This window comes from Heteronotia binoei, chromosome 5 (genome assembly GCF_032191835.1).
Source record: "Heteronotia binoei isolate CCM8104 ecotype False Entrance Well chromosome 5, APGP_CSIRO_Hbin_v1, whole genome shotgun sequence".
Lineage (NCBI taxonomy): Eukaryota > Metazoa > Chordata > Lepidosauria > Squamata > Gekkonidae > Heteronotia > Heteronotia binoei.
The window spans coordinates 41656483-41676534 of record NC_083227.1 but is presented as its reverse complement, the minus strand read 5'-3'; the positions used below and the strand labels follow the sequence as shown (position 1 = coordinate 41676534).

Below are 20052 nucleotides of genomic sequence, written 5' to 3'. Positions count from 1 at the left end.
GGAAGGAGGGGGGGATTTGTTCCCAATTTGTGATTTCAAGAGAATCCCTTCATTGTCTCACACCAGCTCTTAAGAGTGTGAACTACAGATTGTTGTTGACTAATACAGTGTTGCGTTAGATGTCTACGTGATATGAATTAATGATGCTTGGCCCTATATCCCCTAGTACTGTTAGCACACTTCTTCCCCACCCCCTTTTAAAAAATAATTTGGCTCACAGTGTTTATTTTGGGAGGCAGAATATCTCCGTTCTCTAAAAGCAGTTTGCATCCAGCACAGTAGTTCGGCAGGCAGAAGAACTTCCACCCGCAGAGTGCAACTGTTTCAGTTTTCCCTTTGTGAGGCAGCTTGAAATGCCCTCTGGAAAGCAGGAGCCTAGAGCCTTCCAGAAAACAGGAGGGGGGAATGTCACACTCTGTGGGTGGAAGTCTTTGCACTTGCAGAATCACTGCACTAGATCTGACCCACTCTATACGTGCTCTTTTCATTTATTTGATTAATTAGGACGATTAATTCATAGGAATGGGTAGATCTCTCTCTTTCTTTTAATGAGAGAGTCAGTTTGGTGTACTGGTTAAGTGTGCGGACTCTTATCTGGGAGAACCAGGTTTGATTCCCCACTCCTCCACCTGCACCTGCTTGGAATGGCCTTGGGTCAGCCATAGCTCTCGTAGGAGTTGTCCTTGAAAGGGCAGCTGCTGTGAGAGTCCTCTCAGCCCCACCCACCTCACAGGGTGTCTGTTGTGGGGGAGGAAGATAAAGGAGATTGTGAGCCGCTCTGAGACTCTTGAGTGGAGGGCAGAATATAAATCCAATAAATCCAAATCCAGTGTCTTCTTAATGTCTTTGAATGGAAGTCTTCTCACAGTCCTGTGGTAACAGGTGTCTTCAGGATCAACTTACTTGAAACATCTCTGCTACCATTAATTTGGATTTGAAAGAGGCCTCCTGCGCTACAAAGTACATTCACACCACGGATTTCGTCCCCTTGAAAACACCAAGTGGCTGTTGAGGGGGCAAAGTTTATTGGAAGGGTTCCACTCAGACACAGAGTCTACTTCAGAGTCACAGCTGATACGAGTTGGATGGGTTTTCCTTCTCTCACGAACCTAGACAATTTGTGGTCATCCAACAAAGTCAGACGTCACTAGGTTTTTAAAAAAACACTCAAACAATGCAGAGTTAATTTATGGACACTGCAGCAGCAAAAAAAAAAATCTGACAAATTAATAAAGAATGGATCTAACTAAATGACTATATCCTAAATACCAAGTGCCAAGGTCTAAAAACAGGAGAACGGTTGTTTCATGCCCTACTTGTGAGCTTCCTGGAGGTAGTATTTGGCCACTGTAAGATCATTCTTCCAGAAAACTGATCTGATCAAGCAGTGCTGTTCTTATTTATTCGTTTAGGCATTTCTGTGCTGCTTTTTTGTTGCTGCACGGGAGGGAGCAATGGCCAGCCATCCCTGTTTGTCTCTTGCCTTGGAAACACTATGGGCTCACCATAACTTGGCTGCAGCATGACAGCGCTTTACACACACACACACACACACACATGCTGCTGTTCTCCCCAAAGCAGCTTGCAGAAATTTCCAGAACAACCAATTTATAATAAATAATGAAATAAATAAGATAAATCAATGTTTTTAAAGGCTAACACATTTTCTGCAGGTCCTCGTTCACTGGGCTTGGCTGTCTTAGGACCCAGGCTGAGAGCTACAGGCTAAGCTTACACCCAAGGCCTCATGCCTCCGGACATGCCCAGGTTTCAGTACATACGAGGAGAGAAAACAAACAGAATCAGCCCAGATCATAGCTGTTGCTAGAGGCTGGAAATCTGTTCCAGCATTCCTGTATAGATCTTATGCTTTTAATGGTTCTTATACAGCTCCAGGCTAGCCGGATCTCATCAGATCTCGGAAGCTAAGCAGGGTTGGCCCTGGTTGGTATTGGGATGGGAGACCACCAAGGAAGTCCAGGGTTACTGTGCAGAGGCAGGCAGTGGCAAACCACCTCTGAACATCTCTTGTCTTGAAAACCACACAAGGTCACTGTAAGTCAGCTGTGACTTGATGCAAAATGTGTCTGTGTGTGCGTTAAAGTTCTTATGCCTTGCTTTGTTAGATGGTGTATTTCAACTGAGGCACCAACTGAACTTCATCTTTGATAGTGACTAAATGTCCAAAAAAAACCAGGAATTTAGGGAGTTTGGCCTATAGTAACTCCTGTGGAAGAGGGGAATTTTTTGTGTTCCAGAATATCCCTTTAAGCCCCTTGAGATACCAGGGCAGCCCTGAGCTCCATCCCCTCTCCGTTCTCTTTTTTTCTTCCAGACTCTGGAACCCTGGAAGCTCTATGCCACTGTTGGCTTGCTGGTTGGGCTTGATGTTGTCTTCTTGTTTATCTGGCAAATTGTCGATCCTCTTCAACGCACCATTGAGGTAACACCCTCAAACAGTGATCAATCCAGGCAGACTGGATTTCTCTGCATTTGATTTAATTAAGCGACTTTCCCAGAAGGAGATACCTGAGGCTTTGTTTGATTCAGGGCTTAAGCAATGAGGTCGATTTCCAGTATCAGGACTAAAGCCTAGAAAGTGGGGAAGTAAGAATGAGGAGGAGTGCCACTGAGCAGAAGCAAAGTGCCTTTCTGCCCACCACTAAGAATCCCTTCTCCTTCCAGACACACCTGCTTTTTCATGGCAAGGCTTCTCCACCACCAGCACAAGACAATGCCAGTCTTTGACAGATGATGGTAAAAAAAAATATCTCATGCACCATATTAGCAAAACTCTTGGCTGCTTTCACACACATGGGATAATGCACTTTGATGCACATTAGCAATCATTTGCAAGTAGGATTCCCAGTCCGGTTGCAAATGATTGCTAAAGTGCATTGAAAGTGCATTATCCACTGTGTGTGAAAGCAGCCAGGAAGTTTGTTAATATGGTGCACGAAAGACTTTTGGTGTTCATTTTGCCAATAATTTACCATCATCCATGAAAGACTGGCATTTAGAAGCTTCCTGGTTAGATAAGGTTTATGAAGTTTTGTGTTTACAGTTATAAACCTTGAACTGCCAGTTTCCTGGTTCTTGCAGCCTCTTCCTCGTGACTTTTTGGCTTGTCACTGTCACTCCTCAGAAGCCTTTTTAGTTTGTTAGCATCCTCCATGAATGGTGGCCCCAGTGGACCAGATCAGAGTCCTGCTGTTTGCGTTTTGGGGGTACATCGTGAGTGCTGTACAAAACAGCAATGCTTGAGATCCTTCCCTCTTTCCAAATATTTTAGCAGAAAACAGCAAGAGTCCAGTAGAACCTTAAAGACTAACAAAATTTGTGGCAGGGTGGGAGCTTTCGGGAGTCACTGCTCACCTCTTCAGATCCATGAGCTAACCATGCCAAAGACTCAAGCCTGGGTCCCTCTGAGCCACTCCCCTTTGAGTAAGCAGGCAGCGCTCAAAGCTGTGGGTCCTCAGGGTTATCTGCACACAAGGAACCAGACCTTGGTAAAATGTATGAAGGTTTATTAAATACTTTAAGAAATAAGGTGTCACTAGGCAACACAGTCTCTACAATCTTGCAGTAAGAAGACAAGTTAACTTCTATATCTAATAGTTCAATACCGGGTGTTAGATAGCACATCTTTTAGAATATCAGGGTCCAGCCTTAAGCATTCTCTACGTAGCAGGCTATCGCGATGAGGCTTAGCATAGTCAGAGTCACAGCCCAGTTGAATCATGAAGTCAGCATGCTAGTTAGTTACTCATTCTAGCTGTATCTGAGGAAGTCAGCAGTGACTCAGGAAAGCGCAAGTTTTGCTAGTCTTTAGGGTATTCCTGGACTCTTGCTCTTTTCTACTGCTACAGATAAGCAAACACAGCTGCCCATCTTGATTTCTCTCCAAATGTTTTAGCTAGGGGTATTTTGGTTTTCCAGGGCTTTTTTTTTTGTAGCAGTAACTCCTTTGCATATTAGGCCACATACCCCTGCTGTAGCCAATCCTCCAAGAGCTTACATGGCTCTTAGTACAGGGCCTACTGTAAGCTCCAGGAGGATTAGCTACAGCAGGGGTGCATGGCCTAATCTGTATCGAAACTAGCACCAAATTATTTTTAAACGGTGTACTGCTTTTAATGTAAATGTTTTTTATTGTGAGCTGCCCTGAGCCTGCTTTGGCGGGGAGCAGGGCCGGATCTAGGGGGGGCAGAGGGGGGTGCTTGCCCCAGGCGCCACCAGAGGGGGGGGCGTCAAATTGGGTATGGAGTCAATTCTATTCTATGGGCCCATAAGGGGGCGCCATTTTTTAATTTTGCCCCCCTCAAAAAACATGTAGATCCGGTCCTGGTGGGGAGGGAAGGATATTAATCCAATTAGGTAGGTAGGTGAAGAGAGATGGATGAAAGGTAGATAGGTAGAGACAGACAGACAGACAAAGGAGTTCCTGCTACCAAAAAAGCTCTGGTTTTAATGCTGTGAGCTGCCTAAATATGTTTAATGGAGAGGTGGCCAATATATTTTTTTAAATGAATGGTGCTCGTGCTTAGCCTTTAATGGCACCTCTCCACCACTACCCTGCTCCCAATGGGACTGAGGCATGGGTCTGCTGCCGCTCTCTGCAGTTGTAATCCAACACTAATGAAACATTGACTCATCATTAACCCGGGTTCTGCTTGCTGCCTGCGTCTCGGCAATATCTGCTGCCTGTCCTGTCTTCTGCCAATGTCTCCGTCCTGTGTCTCCTGAAGGAATTCACGAAAGAGGAGCCCAAAAGCGATATTGATGTCCTGATCCTACCCCAGCTTGAGCACTGCAGCTCCAGCAAGATGAACACCTGGCTGGGTGAGCCTCCCGAGGGAGCCTGGCTTTTTCCAACCTCCACCTCACCCCATTTAAAGCCGCCCCCCTCCCCAAACCAGTTTGGTGTAGTGGTTAAGTGTGCAGATTCTTACCTGGGAGAACTGGGTTTGATTCCCTACTACTCCACTTGCTGCTGGAATGGCCTTGGGTCAGCCATAGCTCTGGCAGAGGTTGTCCTTGAAAGGGCAGCTGCTGTGAGAGACCTCTCAGCTCCACCCACCTCACAGGGTGTCTGTTGTGGGGGAGGAAGATAAAGGAGATTGTGAGCCACTCTGAGACTCTGAAATTTGGAGTGGAGGGTGGGATATAAATCCAATATCATCATCATCATCACCAAACCCTTTCCTGTTCTCCAGCAACCCTGTTCTTTCTCCATTTCAGGGCCTTCTGGACTGTGAGAAGGAAGATAAATGTCATTCATTACTCCTGGCTGCCAACTGGGATCTGTGATAGAAGGGAATGTGAATAGCCTGCATTAAAATTAATCAAAATAGAGAACACTGAGCTATCCCACAGCAGGACAAACTGAATTCAGCAGTTGCACAAATGAAACAAATTTGCCTGTTTGTTTGACGGACACAATTTGTGTGTGTGTGTGCCTGTCATGGGAAGGGACAAGGAACAACAGGGCACCTAAAGTCCCACCCACTGATAATACAAAATTGTTCTCAGTTGTTCTTCTGGCTTCTGCATTCCCCATTCACTTCACAGCTGGAAGCTTTCCCCCCCTTTTCTTTAAATTAACATCATGTTCTGTGCTCTGCCTGGAATAGCAGGATACACACAGTCCAGATGATGGGGACATTCGTGTATAATCTGTGTTAAAAACTCTAAAAGTAATCCAGATTTTGCACTAACAACCTAAATTATCTATAAGTCAAGGCTAATGTTGAACTGCAGTCTTATCAATGTTGGAGGTCTGTTGCTGCATTCAGGTTGCTGAATTATGGGTATTGGTGTATTCCAATGTCCCCTTCTACATATTGACCCAAACAGCTAAACTTACTTGCCTGCAATGCTAAATCTGCCTCTTTTCTCCAGCCTAATATGTTGCCCACTCTCGTCACCTCCACCCAGTGTCCTACGCTGCCATTCTTCCTTCCTGGTCTTTGTTACTTACACCTTATCTGTCTCCCTTCCCACAGGTATCTTCTACGGCTTCAAGGGGCTGTTGCTGCTTCTTGGCATCTTCCTTGCCTATGAGACAAAGGGCGTCTCTACAGAGAAGATCAACGACCACCGCGCTGTGGGCATGGCCATCTACAACGTGGCTGTGAGTGGCATGATGACATTTGGGTGGACTAAAGAGCCTTGTGGTCTTCTGATAGAACCTGTTAGATTAGCAACCAGAGAGGGATTTTAACCTAAGCCACTGGTAGAGTTGCCAACCTCCAGGTGGGGTCAGGAGATCTCCTGGATTTAGAACTGATCAGCAGATTACAGAGATCAGTTTCCTTGGAGAAAATGGCTGCTTTGGAGAATGGATTCTATGGCATTATAACCTCCTGGACCTCTCCCCAAACCATGCCTTCCCCAGGCTCCACCATGAAATCTTCAGGAATCTCCCAACTGGGAGTTGGCAACCCTAGCCACTGGGCTGACAAATTCTGACCCCAAGACCTCCAGGAAGAAAGTGCCCAGTTGTGTCAACTTTCCTTCTTGTGGAAGGATATGAGAAGTGCTCTGATTTTCAGTTCTCCTGGCATATATGTAGACCAGCAGAGATCTGTGCTGCAGGCTCCTGGATGGTTCCACAGTAGGGATGGGCATGGAATGTGAAAATGGTGGATTGTTTCATTTTGTTGTTCGTTTGGTCTCCCGATTTGGTGGTTCATTTCATGCACTTCTAGTCAGTTACACTGGAATTTGACCAGAAGGCAGGGGCTGGGGAAAGGAGCTGCTGCCACTTGTGGACAGTTATACTTTCAGGAAGCCTGGAAAGGAGTGTAACTGACCAGAAGGGGCAAGGGGTTGGGGGAATCATGCCAAGCTGTCCGGAAAAATAAACCAAATATGGCAAAAAAGGCCAGTTCATTTTCCTGTTCAGGTGCCACAGGAACCAGTTTGGAATGAAACACGAATTGGCCATTTTTAGCACAAATCACGATTTGTGGTTCAGTTCATCCCCATGCCTATTCCACATCCACAGACAGAGACTTTAGCAATAAAAACAACCCCCCCTGTGGATATGGCCTGTGCCTTCAACCTCTCCTATATCATACTTTCTGCATGCTTACTCATTCTCGAGTTTTGGAAGTGTGTGTTGTGTTTCTGGATACTGAGCCAATATGAATAAGGCCCATTTGGCTTGGATTCTGGAATCAAAGGGTCACAGATAACTTGGAAGTAGAGATAAGTGCTGAGGCAGCCAGGGTCACAGATAACACCAAATTGTTCAGAGTGAGGAAAATCTGCACACATGGCATAGAGCTCCAAAGAGATCTCTCCAAGTTGTATACCCTCTTTCTTGGTTTGTGGGCTTCCTGTGGTATCTGGGTTGGCCACTGTGGAAAATAAGATGCTGGACCAGATGGACTGTTTGGTTTGATGCAGCTGGCCTGTTGCTAGGTAGTTACAACCCCACTATTGCCAGTGCAAGTCACTCCCTCTTTCTTTGTCTTGGTTCTTAGCAGTGCAGTGATAAGTCACATTCCTGGTCTTTTGTCTTCAGTAGGTACAAGAGGAATGCTGTGGTCTCTCTTGAGCTGCAGGTGCAAGTTGAAATCAATTAAAATCATTACTTTGCAGCACTTTGCTCCCCATCCTTCTTCCTCATGTTTGTTAGGGTCTACAGCTTTCAGGCTATTGCAGGCTCTCCAACCGTGCTGGTTCTCTTCCTATCCCAGGTGCTGTGTCTCATCACGGCCCCCGTAACCATGATCCTCAACAGTCAACAGGATGCAGCCTTTGCTTTTGCCTCGCTGGCCATCGTCTTCTCCTCCTACATCACCCTGGTCGTGCTGTTTGTGCCCAAGGTAACCATCATGGCTGTGATCAGGTTGTGAATTGGGAAAAGCTGACTCCTAGCATGCTACCCAGCAACTGAAAAACCCAGTTCCTGAGAACCACAAGTTTCATTTACAAACAAAACCAAGTTTTTAGCCCCCATGGCTATTGAGACAGACTTATGAGGTGATTGTGTTATGCTGAGGCAGAAGTCCTGAATCTATGCATGCTTACTTGAGAGTAAGCTTCATTGGCCTCCATGCTTGCTTCTGAATAAACATGCAGGTGCATTTGACCATGGATCGGGATTGCTTTTCTGTTGACAATTCCTAGCGCTTCCTCATTTACCCCAGTCATTGGACCCAATCACATATCCAGTAGCTTTCTAACCACATCACAGGGTAATAGGCCATCACAATGGCATCTCACTGAGGTTAACGGCCAGCACTCTATCACTTGTTTATCCACTGGCAGGTATACCCAAGCCCTGATCCGAATGGCCCAGGCTAGCTAGATCTTGCTTGATCCTGGTAGCTAACAGGGTTGGCCCTAGTTAGTACCTGGATGGCAGACCACCAAGGAAGTCCAGACAAAGGCAATGGCAAATCACCTTTAAACATGTTTTGCCTTGAAAATCAAATGATGGGTCACAATAAATTGGCTGCAGTTGGAGGGCACTTTCCACCATTACCTGAAGGACAAGAAGGTTGGACCAGAACCAACAGGTTGAAATTAAACCAAAAGAGTTTCCAATTCAACATTTGGAAGACCTTCCTGACTGTTAGAGCGGTTCCTCAGTGGAACAGGCTTCCTCAGGAGGCGGTGGGCTCTCCTTCCTTGGAGGTTTTTAAACAGAGGCTAGATGGCCATTTGACAGCAATGAGTTACTGATTCCAAGACCTCCAGGAAGAAAGTGCCCAGTTATGTCAACTTTCCTTCTTGTGGAAGGATATGAGAATTGCCCTGATTTTTAGTTCTTGTAGATTTAGATAAGATCCTGTGAATTTAGGGGGAGGTATTTGTGAGTTTCCTGCATTGTGCAGGGGGTTGGACTAGATGACCCTGGAGGTCCCTTCCAACTCTATGATTCTATTATTCTAAACAGTCACAGGGATGCCTGGTCTGTGTTCCTTTCCTATTCAACGCAAGATCCTCTCCCAGTTTCTCAGCCACTGTTATGTAAGTAATATAGAAAGCAAAACAACTGGAAACTTGTGAGTGGCTTTGCCAGAGCTTCAGAACAACCCTGGTCAAATCTCACAGCCAGAAAAGAGAAAGAGGTTGTGCACAGGAGAGCAATTGCCAGGATCCATCAGCAGCTCTGCAGGATTACCAGCCTAGCTAGAAGTAAATACACCCAGGCTGGAAATAATAAGGACTGATGTCTGGTGGAATGGAAGGAGAAGGAAAGGCCAAGAAGGGGGGTGTTGCTGAGCCACACAGAATTCCTGGCTAGTTTAACGACCTTTCTTCTTGGCCTCTACCTCTTCTTCCTTTCCCTGATGGTAGGTTCTTTGGCCTCTCTATCCCCCAGAGGAGTCAGAATGGGAAGAGGCAGCTGCTCTGTCATTAGTGACCAGGTTTCTGTTCCAATCCAAATTCAAGCGTGTGGTATAGTGGTTAAGAGCCCACTTGCGGGATAGTGAGCCTGCTTGCGGGATAGGGTGGGGTATAAAAAAAAATTAAAGAGTGGTGGACTCTAATCTGGAAAACCAGGTTTGATTCCCCCCTCCTCCTCCACATGCAGCCAGTTGGGTGACCTTGAGTCAGTCACAGCTCTCAGAGCTATTCTCTCAAGAGCAGCTCTCTCTGAGCTCTCTCGCCCCCACCTACCTCACATGGTGTCTGTTCTGGGGAGAGGAAGGGAAGGAGATTGTAATTCTCTCCAAGACTCCTTTGGGTAGTGAAGGGCATGGTATAAATCCAGCTCTCCCTCCTTCGTCGTTGGGCTCAGGATCTTGCCCTTTCAAACAAGCAGCGGACATAATTGCTAAGCCTGTGTTGGTTGCCATTGCAGATGCGTCGCCTCATCACCCGGGGCGAGTGGCAGTCAGAGCAGCAGGACACAATGAAGACAGGCTCATCCACCAACAACAATGAGGAAGAGAAATCACGGATACTAGAGAAGGAGAACCGCGAACTGGAGAAGATTATCTTTGAGGTGAGAGTGAGAGGAAGGCCGGGGGGACATCAGGGATGTGTCTTGCTCTATTGCATTTTTATCACACACTTCTTTCACAGAGTTTAGGTCCGCACACATACTCCTTTACCTCTTCCATTTGTCTTTCATGACAACCCTGTGAGGTAAGGTGGGGTCAGAGAGAATGTCTGGCCAGGCTCACCCAATAACCTTTAAGGGAGGGTAGAAGTCTGAACCCAGTTCTCCCAGGTCCATTATTATCTCTAACTAGGGCTGCTCATTACATTTCCTATAATTTGCTGTCATCCTTTTTTCTTCTAGAACTAGAATTGGTGCTTTTCCTGCAAGCCCACATAAAGGCCAGGATTGTGAGGGCGGTTTTGTTGATTTTTTTTAAAAAATAGTACTTGATTGTATGCACAGTGTGTCTTTGTATTACGTAACAGTTTCCCTGAGTGTTCATTACTCTTTGTACATATCATCTTGATGATCTTTATAACAACCCTATAGGGTGGGGCCAACATTCCCACATCACAAAGGAAAGGCTATGGCTGGTAGAATGGGGGCTTGCCTAAAACCAATTGTGCCAAAACTACCAGTTACAGGGTAACACTTAGCTGTGGCTGACCCTGGATACAGATGTGCACACATATCTCTCCGAAATCATTCCCCTGCCCCCTGCCAATGAACTGGGCAGAAAAATGGCAATCATAATGACATCACACCATGTATTTCTCAGTCCAAGTGTTACTATGGAGACCTGGTGGGGGGAGAGAGGAGGAACTCACCTGGCACAGCCACAGAAGATGTTGTAAGGCCTGTAGCGAGTTCACTGGCAGCACAGAGTTTGAACCCTAGATGACTGTAGACATCTTACTCTGCCCTTGTGAAATTTACAAATCCAGGGGCATCTTAAAGACTTGGCAACATTTATGACTCATGAAAGCTCGTACTGAAATAAACACAAATTCTTAAGTTGCCACAGGATTTTTCTTCCACTTTGAGCCACAGGACTGTTCACAACGTAGAGTTCAATGCTCTGCTCAGTGCAGGAAACCCAAAGTCAGAACACTGGTGACAGATAGCTAGCTCTGCTTGAAGACCTCTATGTGACGGAGAGCTCATTATGAGCTGACCTTTTTGCTTCCATTGTCAAACTGCTCTCGCAATTAAGCAGTTTCTAGGAACATTCAGTTGAAATCTACCTTCCTGGAACTTAATCCCATGAGATCTAATCTTGCCTTCTGGCACTGCAAGAGAAGGGAAACTTTTCTCTCTTCCATGTCAGCAGCCTTTCAGGTGTCTGAAAAGCATGACCATGTCTCCCCTCAGAGTCCTCTTCTCCAGGCTAAATATACCCACTTCCTTCAGTCAGCTTCCCAGCTTATACCCCGAAAACAACAGTGCTATGCCAGCCCTTTGGCCTCTTGGGCCGCCATTTCCCACCATCAGCTTCATCCTTGACTCTCTACCACTAGCCTGCCTTCCCTTTAGAGGGAAAGCCTGTCTCACTGATTCACACTCAGTGACCAAGAGAATAACTCCTGCTTTGGTTGCCAGGCAACAGCTACCTGGATGTGCTGGCAGAGTGAACAGGGGCCCAGCGCCCAACTCTCCCTACCCCAGTTTTAGTCCGTGTGACCAACCTTGGGATTCTGCAGGGATTTGTTAACCTATTTCACTACTCCTGCCTTTATCCTTGACAGAAAGCAGAGCGCGTCTCTGAGCTCCAGCAACAGCTCAAAGAGCGGCAGCAGCTGCGGTCTCGCCGGCGCTCCTCCAACTGCGCAGCTGACAACCACTTCAACAACACAGCCTCGGCCTCAGCAGCCACGGGCCCTAACCTCTACCAGCCCAGCCTGCCTCTCGTCCGCTGCCTCGTGGCTGAACAAGCCGACAAGTTGGGGCGCAACAACTGCGACGGCAGCCGCGTCCACCTGCTCTACAAGTGATGGACCTCGCAAGTGCCGCCAAGGGGGAAGGTGGCCGATGCCTGTGCAGCTGGGGTGGGGGGGAGGGGGGCCAGAGGCTTATGACACTGGTGGGTAGGGACTGGGGAGATTTTTTTTAAAGAAAAACAAAAACATCCTAGAGTCTTTGTAAAATACCTTTGTAACCATCCACCTGCCTGCCCCCTGGAACCTGGAATCCAGGTGCCAACTCTATGGGGGACTTTATTTTAGAAGTAGTGGATCGCAAGGTCGCCCCTACCTGACGCACGCACGCTGGACTACTTTCAAGTGTTCCTATCTGGGAAGGGATAGCAGTTGGAAATGCGGTTCATCGAGCAGAAGGGTTCTGCGGCTTTGCGTGTGTGTGTGTGTGTGTGAGAGAGAGAGGCGGCCTCCTATGGTTTCTCCTCCTGTGCACTTATCTAGATAGCTGCAACAGGCTGCATACCGACAGACATATGGACAGAAGCTGTTTGTGTGCAGGTATGGTAGCTGTAAGGGTAACTCTGCTCCATCCAGATTTTCTCCCCAACCCTGCTTTTTAATTTTATTTTAAAGTGTCTGTGTGGCTACTCAATTGAAAGGTTATTTAGAAGGGTTTTTTTAATGGCATTTGTCTTCTTCGGAGTCTGGTAGCACCTTAGAAACTAGTAAGGTTTCCTTGGGGGCGGGGGGATATGAGATGAATCTCTTCATCGGATATGTACCCCAAGGATCTTGTTGGTTTTGAAGGTGCTACCGGGGCTCCAATCTAGCTCTGCTACTGCAGACCAGCATGGCTACCCTGGAAAACTATTTTTCTTCTTGTGTTTGAAATCCACTTCTACATGAGGGGGAATCAGCTTTGTGAAAAACACAAAACATATGCCAGTCAGAGCTGGTTTGAGAAAGAGGAAGGTTATTTAATGACTGATGCACACCCCGGTCTCCGGACCTGATCCTGCAAAACAGGGCTTATGCGTCCCAGAAGTGCAGTGCGGTCGCTGATGAAAATATGTATGTCTGCATTCAGCTTTAGAATGGAGTGTATGACCCCGTCAATTATGTGTATAGTTGGGTTGTAGCATAAGAGACTGAGGTACCTAACAGTCACACTGTAATTCACAAGTGGATCTTTTCTCGTATTTTTCAGGCAGTTTGCTTCAGGCTGCTGCCTGTTGCTAGGAAGGGGCACAATAGACACAATAGCTCAGAGGTACAGCCTGGTCTGCACAAATAGTGTTCAAGTGGTTTCCTGCAGTCACGGACCAAGCCAGCCTGTGGCACAGTCATGCTCTAGTGCACAGCTGGAACCAAGCTCTTTGGAACAGCAGAATTAGTCTGAAACATGTAAAAAAAGTAGTTATAGTTACATGCAACTAGACCACAGGTCTCCAACCTTTTTAAGTCTGCAGGCTGCTTTGAAATTCTGATATAATCTGGTGGGTGCAGCCACAAATGGCTACCAAGGAGATGAAACCACTCACACAATGGCGGCTGCTGCCAAAGCAATTGCAGTCAATCAGATCTCCAGTGGCTAATCAAAAGCTTGCCTAGGCAACCCCACCCATTTTCTAAAAACACTTGATAGGTGCCAGGAAAAGTGTTGACGGGTGCCATGGGACCTTGTTGGGCTCTCTTGGACTGTATTGTGTGTATATAACTGAATATGGCCAAACTCGTGCCCAGTCAGATTGGAGTGATTTACATCTGCCATCAGAAAAACACACCCATTGCAGACTTGCTAGACCTCATGTTGACACCCTTGATCCTCCTGTGCAATCATGTTTGGCTGCATGAATTTGCGCATTAACTTGAACCTTGGTGTATAGGAATGATGGGGAGGTGAGGCTTAAGGGTCATTCTTTGAGACTTCCTGTACATTCTCCTCTGTAGAATACAATAAGGAAACTATGGACCTCTTACGTTGAGATTCAAGGGTGCTTAACAAGGGGGAACCAGGCTTGACTTACAATTAGAGGTGGCGATCAGCGAAAGATCACAGCATCAGTTCTCTTGTAACCAAGGAATATATTGTTCCTAAGAACATGGGATGGACAGAGATACTTCCAATGGGATCGTTGTGCTGCTCTTACAGTATTGCTTCCTCTTTCTCAAAAGCCTGACCCTTCTGTGTTGGACCATGGGGCAGGGCCATACTCACCACGAATGCCTTCATCTCTTCTTCCACAGAAGGAATGCAGGGAGCTGGTGTCATAGCACAAGCAAAGGACTGGCAGGATTGCTGATGAACATTAGGCAATGGTCCAGCAGCTACCTTCCACTGAGCCCCCGGGGGGCTGCCTCAGCTGTGCGTGTGTTTGTGTGCGTGCGTGTGTATGCACTGTGCATGCACATATCGGTGCCAGTTCCTCCCCACACTTTCCCCTTTTGAGCACTTTATCATCCCAATAAATGTGGGAGGAGTAATGGGTGCTGCCCTGGTTGGGGGTGGGGGAGCCCCAACTCCTGGCAGACGTCCCCTTCCAGCATACATTCTCCAGTAAAGTAATACAATCTGAAACCTGGACTCCTGTCATCTGTGGATTTATGTTACGTTCTAGCCCTTCTCCCCTCTGTAGAGCCAGGGTAGGCAACATGTGACTTCAAAGCAACCAGGAAAATAGAAGGAACCTAAGATTAGAGTCAGCTTACATTCTTCTCCCTGTTCAGCACTCAGTGAGGCTCTCTATTCTTGGTGCGGGGTAGGGGGCAACAATGGGAGGGCTTCTGGAGTTCTGGCCCCACTCATGGTCCTGATGGCACTGGGTTTTGGCTACTGTGTGACACAGAGTATTGGACTGGATGGGCCATTGGCCTGATCTAACATGGCTTCTCTGATCTCCTAGCTATAAGCTGGAGAGGACCAGAATGACAAACCAGAGGCAGCTCTACCCTTGAGGCACAGGGGTAGCAGATTACGGGCATCACTGGGCATAGCAAACTAGGGCATTCTAAGCCACTCACAGGGCACCATCCAGCGTGACGAGCTGTTTTCTGGTTCTGCGAGCAAGCAGTTTCAAAGGAAATCCTCAGATGAAAGAAAACACCCTTTTTGAGGAAGCGCTTCTGATAGAACAGTTATAGATGGAGCTGGCTCATAGCAAATCTGATTAAATGTCTGTCTAAATAACACTGCTACATCCATGGCTGGTAGCAGCTCTTGGGCTTTCCACTCCTGTTACTGGAAACCCTTTAACCAGACTTTGAAGCTGAGACCCTGTGGTTTGGTTCAGACTTAATGCTGAGACGTGGTTTGGTGCTTCATGAATGAGTCCTCTAGCCCTGCAGGCTCATTCTTGAGATCATAAGAACATAAGAGAAGCCATGCTGGATCAGGCCAATAGCAATCTAGTCCAACACTGTTTCACACACTGACCAGAACCCAGGTGCCATCAGGAGATCCACCAATGAGGCCAGAACTCCAGAAGCCCTCCCACTCATGCCCCCCCAAGCACCAAGAAGACAAAACGTTACTGTCCCCACTCAGTGAGAGACCCCTATGGGCTGCTGTTTTCTGTCCTCCCCCCACCCCACATGTACCCCCATGAGCCCTCCATCCCTTTGTGCTCCACAGACTAGTAGCTGCTTCTACTTTTACGGCAACTTGTGGCCTGCTGTTACATGTGAAGCTGGGTGTGTTTCCCCGAATCCCCGCCTGCAATCCTGGTACAAGCACAAATCCTATGTTGCCAGTTTGGATGGAAAAGTGTCTTGTGGTTGGCCACAACAGCGGAAGTAATTAATTCACTCATGGAGCACAAACGAAGGTGTTTTGATGAGCTAATCAGAAGCTTCTTCAGGACCGCAATTTGATGTCTGTGCCGAGTGAGTGTTGTATTACTGAACTCCAACCCTTTTATTGATATGGGTAAAATAACAAGATGCTACCCAAGAAGTCAATTCAAGCATGTTGCCCAGGTTTCCAATGAGAGAAGGCAGATGTCATATAAAAAGAAAACTCACAGCCGGTTCTTCGGCTACAATGTGAGCCCAGATTTCTCTTGGCATCTGAATTTGACAAATGAATGGAGCAGCAAATCCAAATACCCATCCAGCCATCAGTTTGCTCCTTCTCCCTTTCTTTATAATGGCATATGCATGTTTTATTGATCAATGCATGGCTTTATTGTTTTCAAAGGGCCAGTCTATGAATGCTGTCCACATTTGCTTTCAGCTGCCAGTCTGCAAAACCAGTTTCTTCAGAGCTCAGCCCTGGAGAAAAAAGCCTGTGCTTAGGTTAAATATAATGAGAAAGACTTTGAATACACCCCTTTTAAAAAAAAAAATAGCTTTGCCTTTCATCTGTCCTGAGATGCCAAAAGCTGGGCATGTGTGTGAGGCTTGGGCTTTAATAATCTATTGCAGCAGGATTGATAGGCTGGAATTAAGTAGCGTAAAGAGCTCAGAGCTGCTAGACTTGGGGAAGTGGGAAGTTTAATGACATCAGGATCCAGGCAAACTGGAAACCTTTTACTGCTTTCTTTATTTGGACATTATATGTTCCAAGGTAGGACAGCAAGTACGAGCTTTCATTTCACGGCAGGTATGTGGATTGAGCAGCTCCTGAAGGGGAAAGGAAATCGTGGGTATATTCGAAAATGCAGAATTCACTTCTGCATAGGAAAAGGGAACTTATGAACCTGCAGGTAGACCTGGAGTTAGAGAGGGTAATTGAGAGTGCCCAGAGCCTGCTGAGGAAACAGCAATGCACCTTGGGAGGAAGGAGACGATGTTCTTTGCACCCCTGCCAATGAACATAAATGCTTCCTTTGTCCACGGATCTCTTTCACAGCCACTTTTATCATTCTCCCTTGTGTACATCTGCATGTATACTTAAGATTTCAGTAAGTTAGTTTGCTACCTTAAAAAGATGCAAAATCTTGCTTGCCATCTTTACTGAGTCAATACATCGCTCTTATTTTATAGTGTATTTTTAAAATTCACTTGTGAGTGGATGGGGTACTAAAAATTAAAAGCCGGTACTTTCCTGGAAAAATACTTATTTGGGGGAAAGACTGAGGGTAAAAGGAAGACAAAACAGCAGATTTGGGAGATTCTGTCATTCGAGCCCCATGGCCCAGAGTGTTAAGTTGCAATACTGCAGTTCAAGCTCTGCTCACGACCTGAGTTGGATCCCAGTGGAAGTTGGGTTCAGGTAGCTGGCTCAAGGTTGACTCAGCCTTCTATCCTTCTGAGGTCGGTAAAATTAGTACCCAGCTTGCTGGGGGTAAAGTGTAGATGACTGTGAACATATGAACATATGAACAGATGCTGCCAGTCTGAGAAGACAATACTGACTTTGATGGACCAAGGGTCTGATTCAGTATAAGGCAGCTTCATATGTTCATATGTTCATAGCTTGCTGGGGGTAAAGTGTAGATGACTGTGAGGCAATGGCAAACCACCTCGTAAAAAGTCTGCCATGAAAACGTGAAAGCAACGTCACCCCAGAGTCAGAAGTGACTGATGCTTGCACATGGGATTGCCTTTACCTTTATCATTCGATCCCATCACCAGCAAAAAAAAACCAAACCCAAACACCTCCAAACTCACCAAATAAATCTCCTTTATTGGCAAGCACTCCAAGTATCAAGTTTCAGTTGTCCTGCCCATGGCCTTCAAGTCTGAAGAAATGTTCAAGCAACCAGTAGTTTCTCAGGCCCACAGCAGACCTATGGCAGGGTCTGCATGGCTAGGCTTGCATTAGATTTCACTCTCAAAAAGTACATGATTGCATGGGGAGGAAACGTGAAAAATGTTTTGCAAGGCTCAGGAAGCAGATTTTTAGGAGGCAATGTGGTACCCCTTCCTCTAAGCCCCCCACCCCTCTGTTCTTCCGTACATCGAAAGTTCCACATAGCTAGATGTGAATTTTGCATCCAGGATTGAATTCCGTGCGGGGCAGTGGCAGAGGTGGCTTTACAACAGAGGAGGGGCTAGTCATTTGGGACCAGTAGCACAACTAAGCAATGTTGCCATCGAAGAGACAAGATTGGAATTGGAATTTACCCATCAGAATTGGGGTGTGTGGGTTTAAATCTGGGGGGGGGGGGGTCTGTGCAAAATGCAAAATAAGATTTTCCAACCTTGTAGTTGTACCTTCAGCAGGGAGTAGCCAATGATAGCTGCAGGCTGATTATATCTTCGGATCAGGCTGCTCTTACTGGCACAAGAGCAGGCCGGGCCAGTTTTTTTTTTTCTGGCCAGTCACCAACCTAAACAGTAGGAATGATTCTGTGTTTGAAATTCTGAAATCCAAGCCAGATTGTCATTATTGATGCACCAGACTGCCATCTTTCCCCTCCTGGCAGGATGCCCATGCTATTAACTGGCGCAAGACACGTAACAGTTTTGACAGACGAGACCTTCCCCCTTTTACTCCATCTCCGCACTAGATAAATCTTTAACTGCTTGAATTTTGGCCTGACATGCTGCTCTTAAAAGCCAAGAGTCAAGAAGAAAACCTTATTGAGAGTTGTAAATATAGTACCAGGAGGAGGTAGGGGTGTCAGGAGGTAGGGTTAGTCTTGTACTAACCTGGGAGTTAAAAGCACACAATACAACACCATGCCTACATTCCCACCCTTGTTCATATCCATGAAGCTCAAGGGACTCTCTCCCCTCTACGCATGAGTCAGTGGGCTTAGAATCCCTCCCTCATGTGTGCCTCAAGAAGCTGGAAAACGACTATCACCTCAACATTCTAGTTCAATCTGGCAATTAAGGTGGTAATCCATGTTACACTATCCAAACTATATGATCTCTCCCTGGACCCCCATGAGATCTTTCTGCAGTAGGTCATACACCAACTCCCAAGTTGTCAGTTCAAGTGCCTTCACAAATACAGCTAATTCAGCCAGGCCCATGTAGGTTTGATTGCTCCCACCCTGTCTGTTCTCTGCAAACAGAGACTGCAGTTAGTATAGTCACACTGAAGACGGCAGGATTTAGACCACTGGTGGAGAGAAGTTCATCCAGGAGTAATTGTGGTTTCTTCCATAACCATTATACCCTTGTGTGAGGTTTCCTTGTTGCTGCCCCATCAACGGAACAGTATACATGGACGGTAACAGAAAGATGTAGATGCCACAGATAATTAAGCCAATGGTAACCAGTAGGGCAATTGCCAGGGCTACATAGAAGGGCCAGCCAGAGAGTGTGAACATCCGTCCTGGTCCTTGTGGGGCTGGCCTCCCAACATCAATGCTCAGGCTGACAGTGTTGAGGGGAGTCTCTGACTTGGCCCTGACTTTAGTGGCACCCAGGACACCCGTGCGCCCCCCAGGCAGGTACAGCAAACCCCGACGACGGTCAAAGCGCACCGAACCTGTGGGGGCCGGCATGGCTGAGAGTTGCTCCAGAAGGTCACTGTGCGTGGGAAGGCCTGGCAGCCCCTTGCGGGAAGGCAGGTTGGTAGGTGCCCGGCAGACAGGGCAGGTGATGGTGTTCACATCCTCGGAGGAGACATTGATCCTCGCCAGGCACTCCAGGCAGAAGATGTGGCTGCAACTCAGTTTCTTGGGCACTTTGAAGATCCGGTCGTAGCGGGTGAAGCAGATGACGCAGTCTAGGGAACTGGCCTCAGAGTTTGCCCCTTCCTCCTTGTTATCTGGCTCCTCTGGCTCAGCCTGGAAACGTGGGTTGTCATGGGCCATGGCTTCAACAACGGAGGGACCAAGAGCTGAGGACTTTAGATTTTGTGTCAGCAGGCTGCATCTCTGCTCAGGCACCCTGGAGAATCAGGTTGGGCCTATGTTGACATTTCTGAGGAGGAGACCGAGAAAGCAAATATTTACTTCAGGCAAGAAACAGCCACACAATGACACAGGGTGCTAACCTCCACAGGTAGATGACAAGGGAGTCATTCCGCTTAATCTGGAGAGACCGTGATAAGATATCCAAGGAGGACAAGTGTCACCCACACTGCTTACCAGCCACTGTTAGTGGAAGAGGCTCTTTCACACTTCATTAGCAAACCATCATGAGTAGGCCAAGTTTCAAAAAGATTAGTCCAGGGGGGTCCAATTCTATGAGCCCCCAAAGAAGGTGCCCCTATCCTTCATTACTTCCTATGGAGGGAAGACATTTAAAAGAGGTGCAGTGCAGTCCCTTTAAATGTGATGGCCAGAACTCCCTTTGGAGTTCAATTATGCTTGTCACAACCTTGCTCCT

General features: G+C 46.9%; 2 protein-coding genes across 2 annotated transcripts in view; one reads left to right on the top strand and one right to left on the bottom strand.

Moving 5' to 3' along the window:
- Positions 1–12279, top strand: part of GABBR1 (gamma-aminobutyric acid type B receptor subunit 1) — a 42275-nt gene extending 29996 nt beyond the window's left edge. The window contains exons 13-18 of the mRNA XM_060239306.1: positions 2336–2443; positions 4749–4842; positions 6006–6133; positions 7707–7835; positions 9824–9967; positions 11653–12279. Of these exons, the coding sequence (XP_060095289.1) occupies positions 2336–2443; positions 4749–4842; positions 6006–6133; positions 7707–7835; positions 9824–9967; positions 11653–11898 (849 nt within the window). The 3' untranslated portion in view covers positions 11899–12279. The remainder of the gene's footprint in view (positions 1–2335; positions 2444–4748; positions 4843–6005; positions 6134–7706; positions 7836–9823; positions 9968–11652) is intronic.
- A 5150-nt stretch (positions 12280–17429) lies between these two features.
- RNF225 (ring finger protein 225) lies at positions 17430–19536 on the bottom strand. Its single transcript, XM_060238256.1, has one exon. It carries the CDS (start codon positions 19533–19535, stop codon positions 18828–18830), a length of 708 nt encoding a protein of 235 aa, XP_060094239.1. The 5' UTR covers position 19536; the 3' UTR covers positions 17430–18827.
- Positions 19537–20052: the final 516 nt, after the last annotated feature.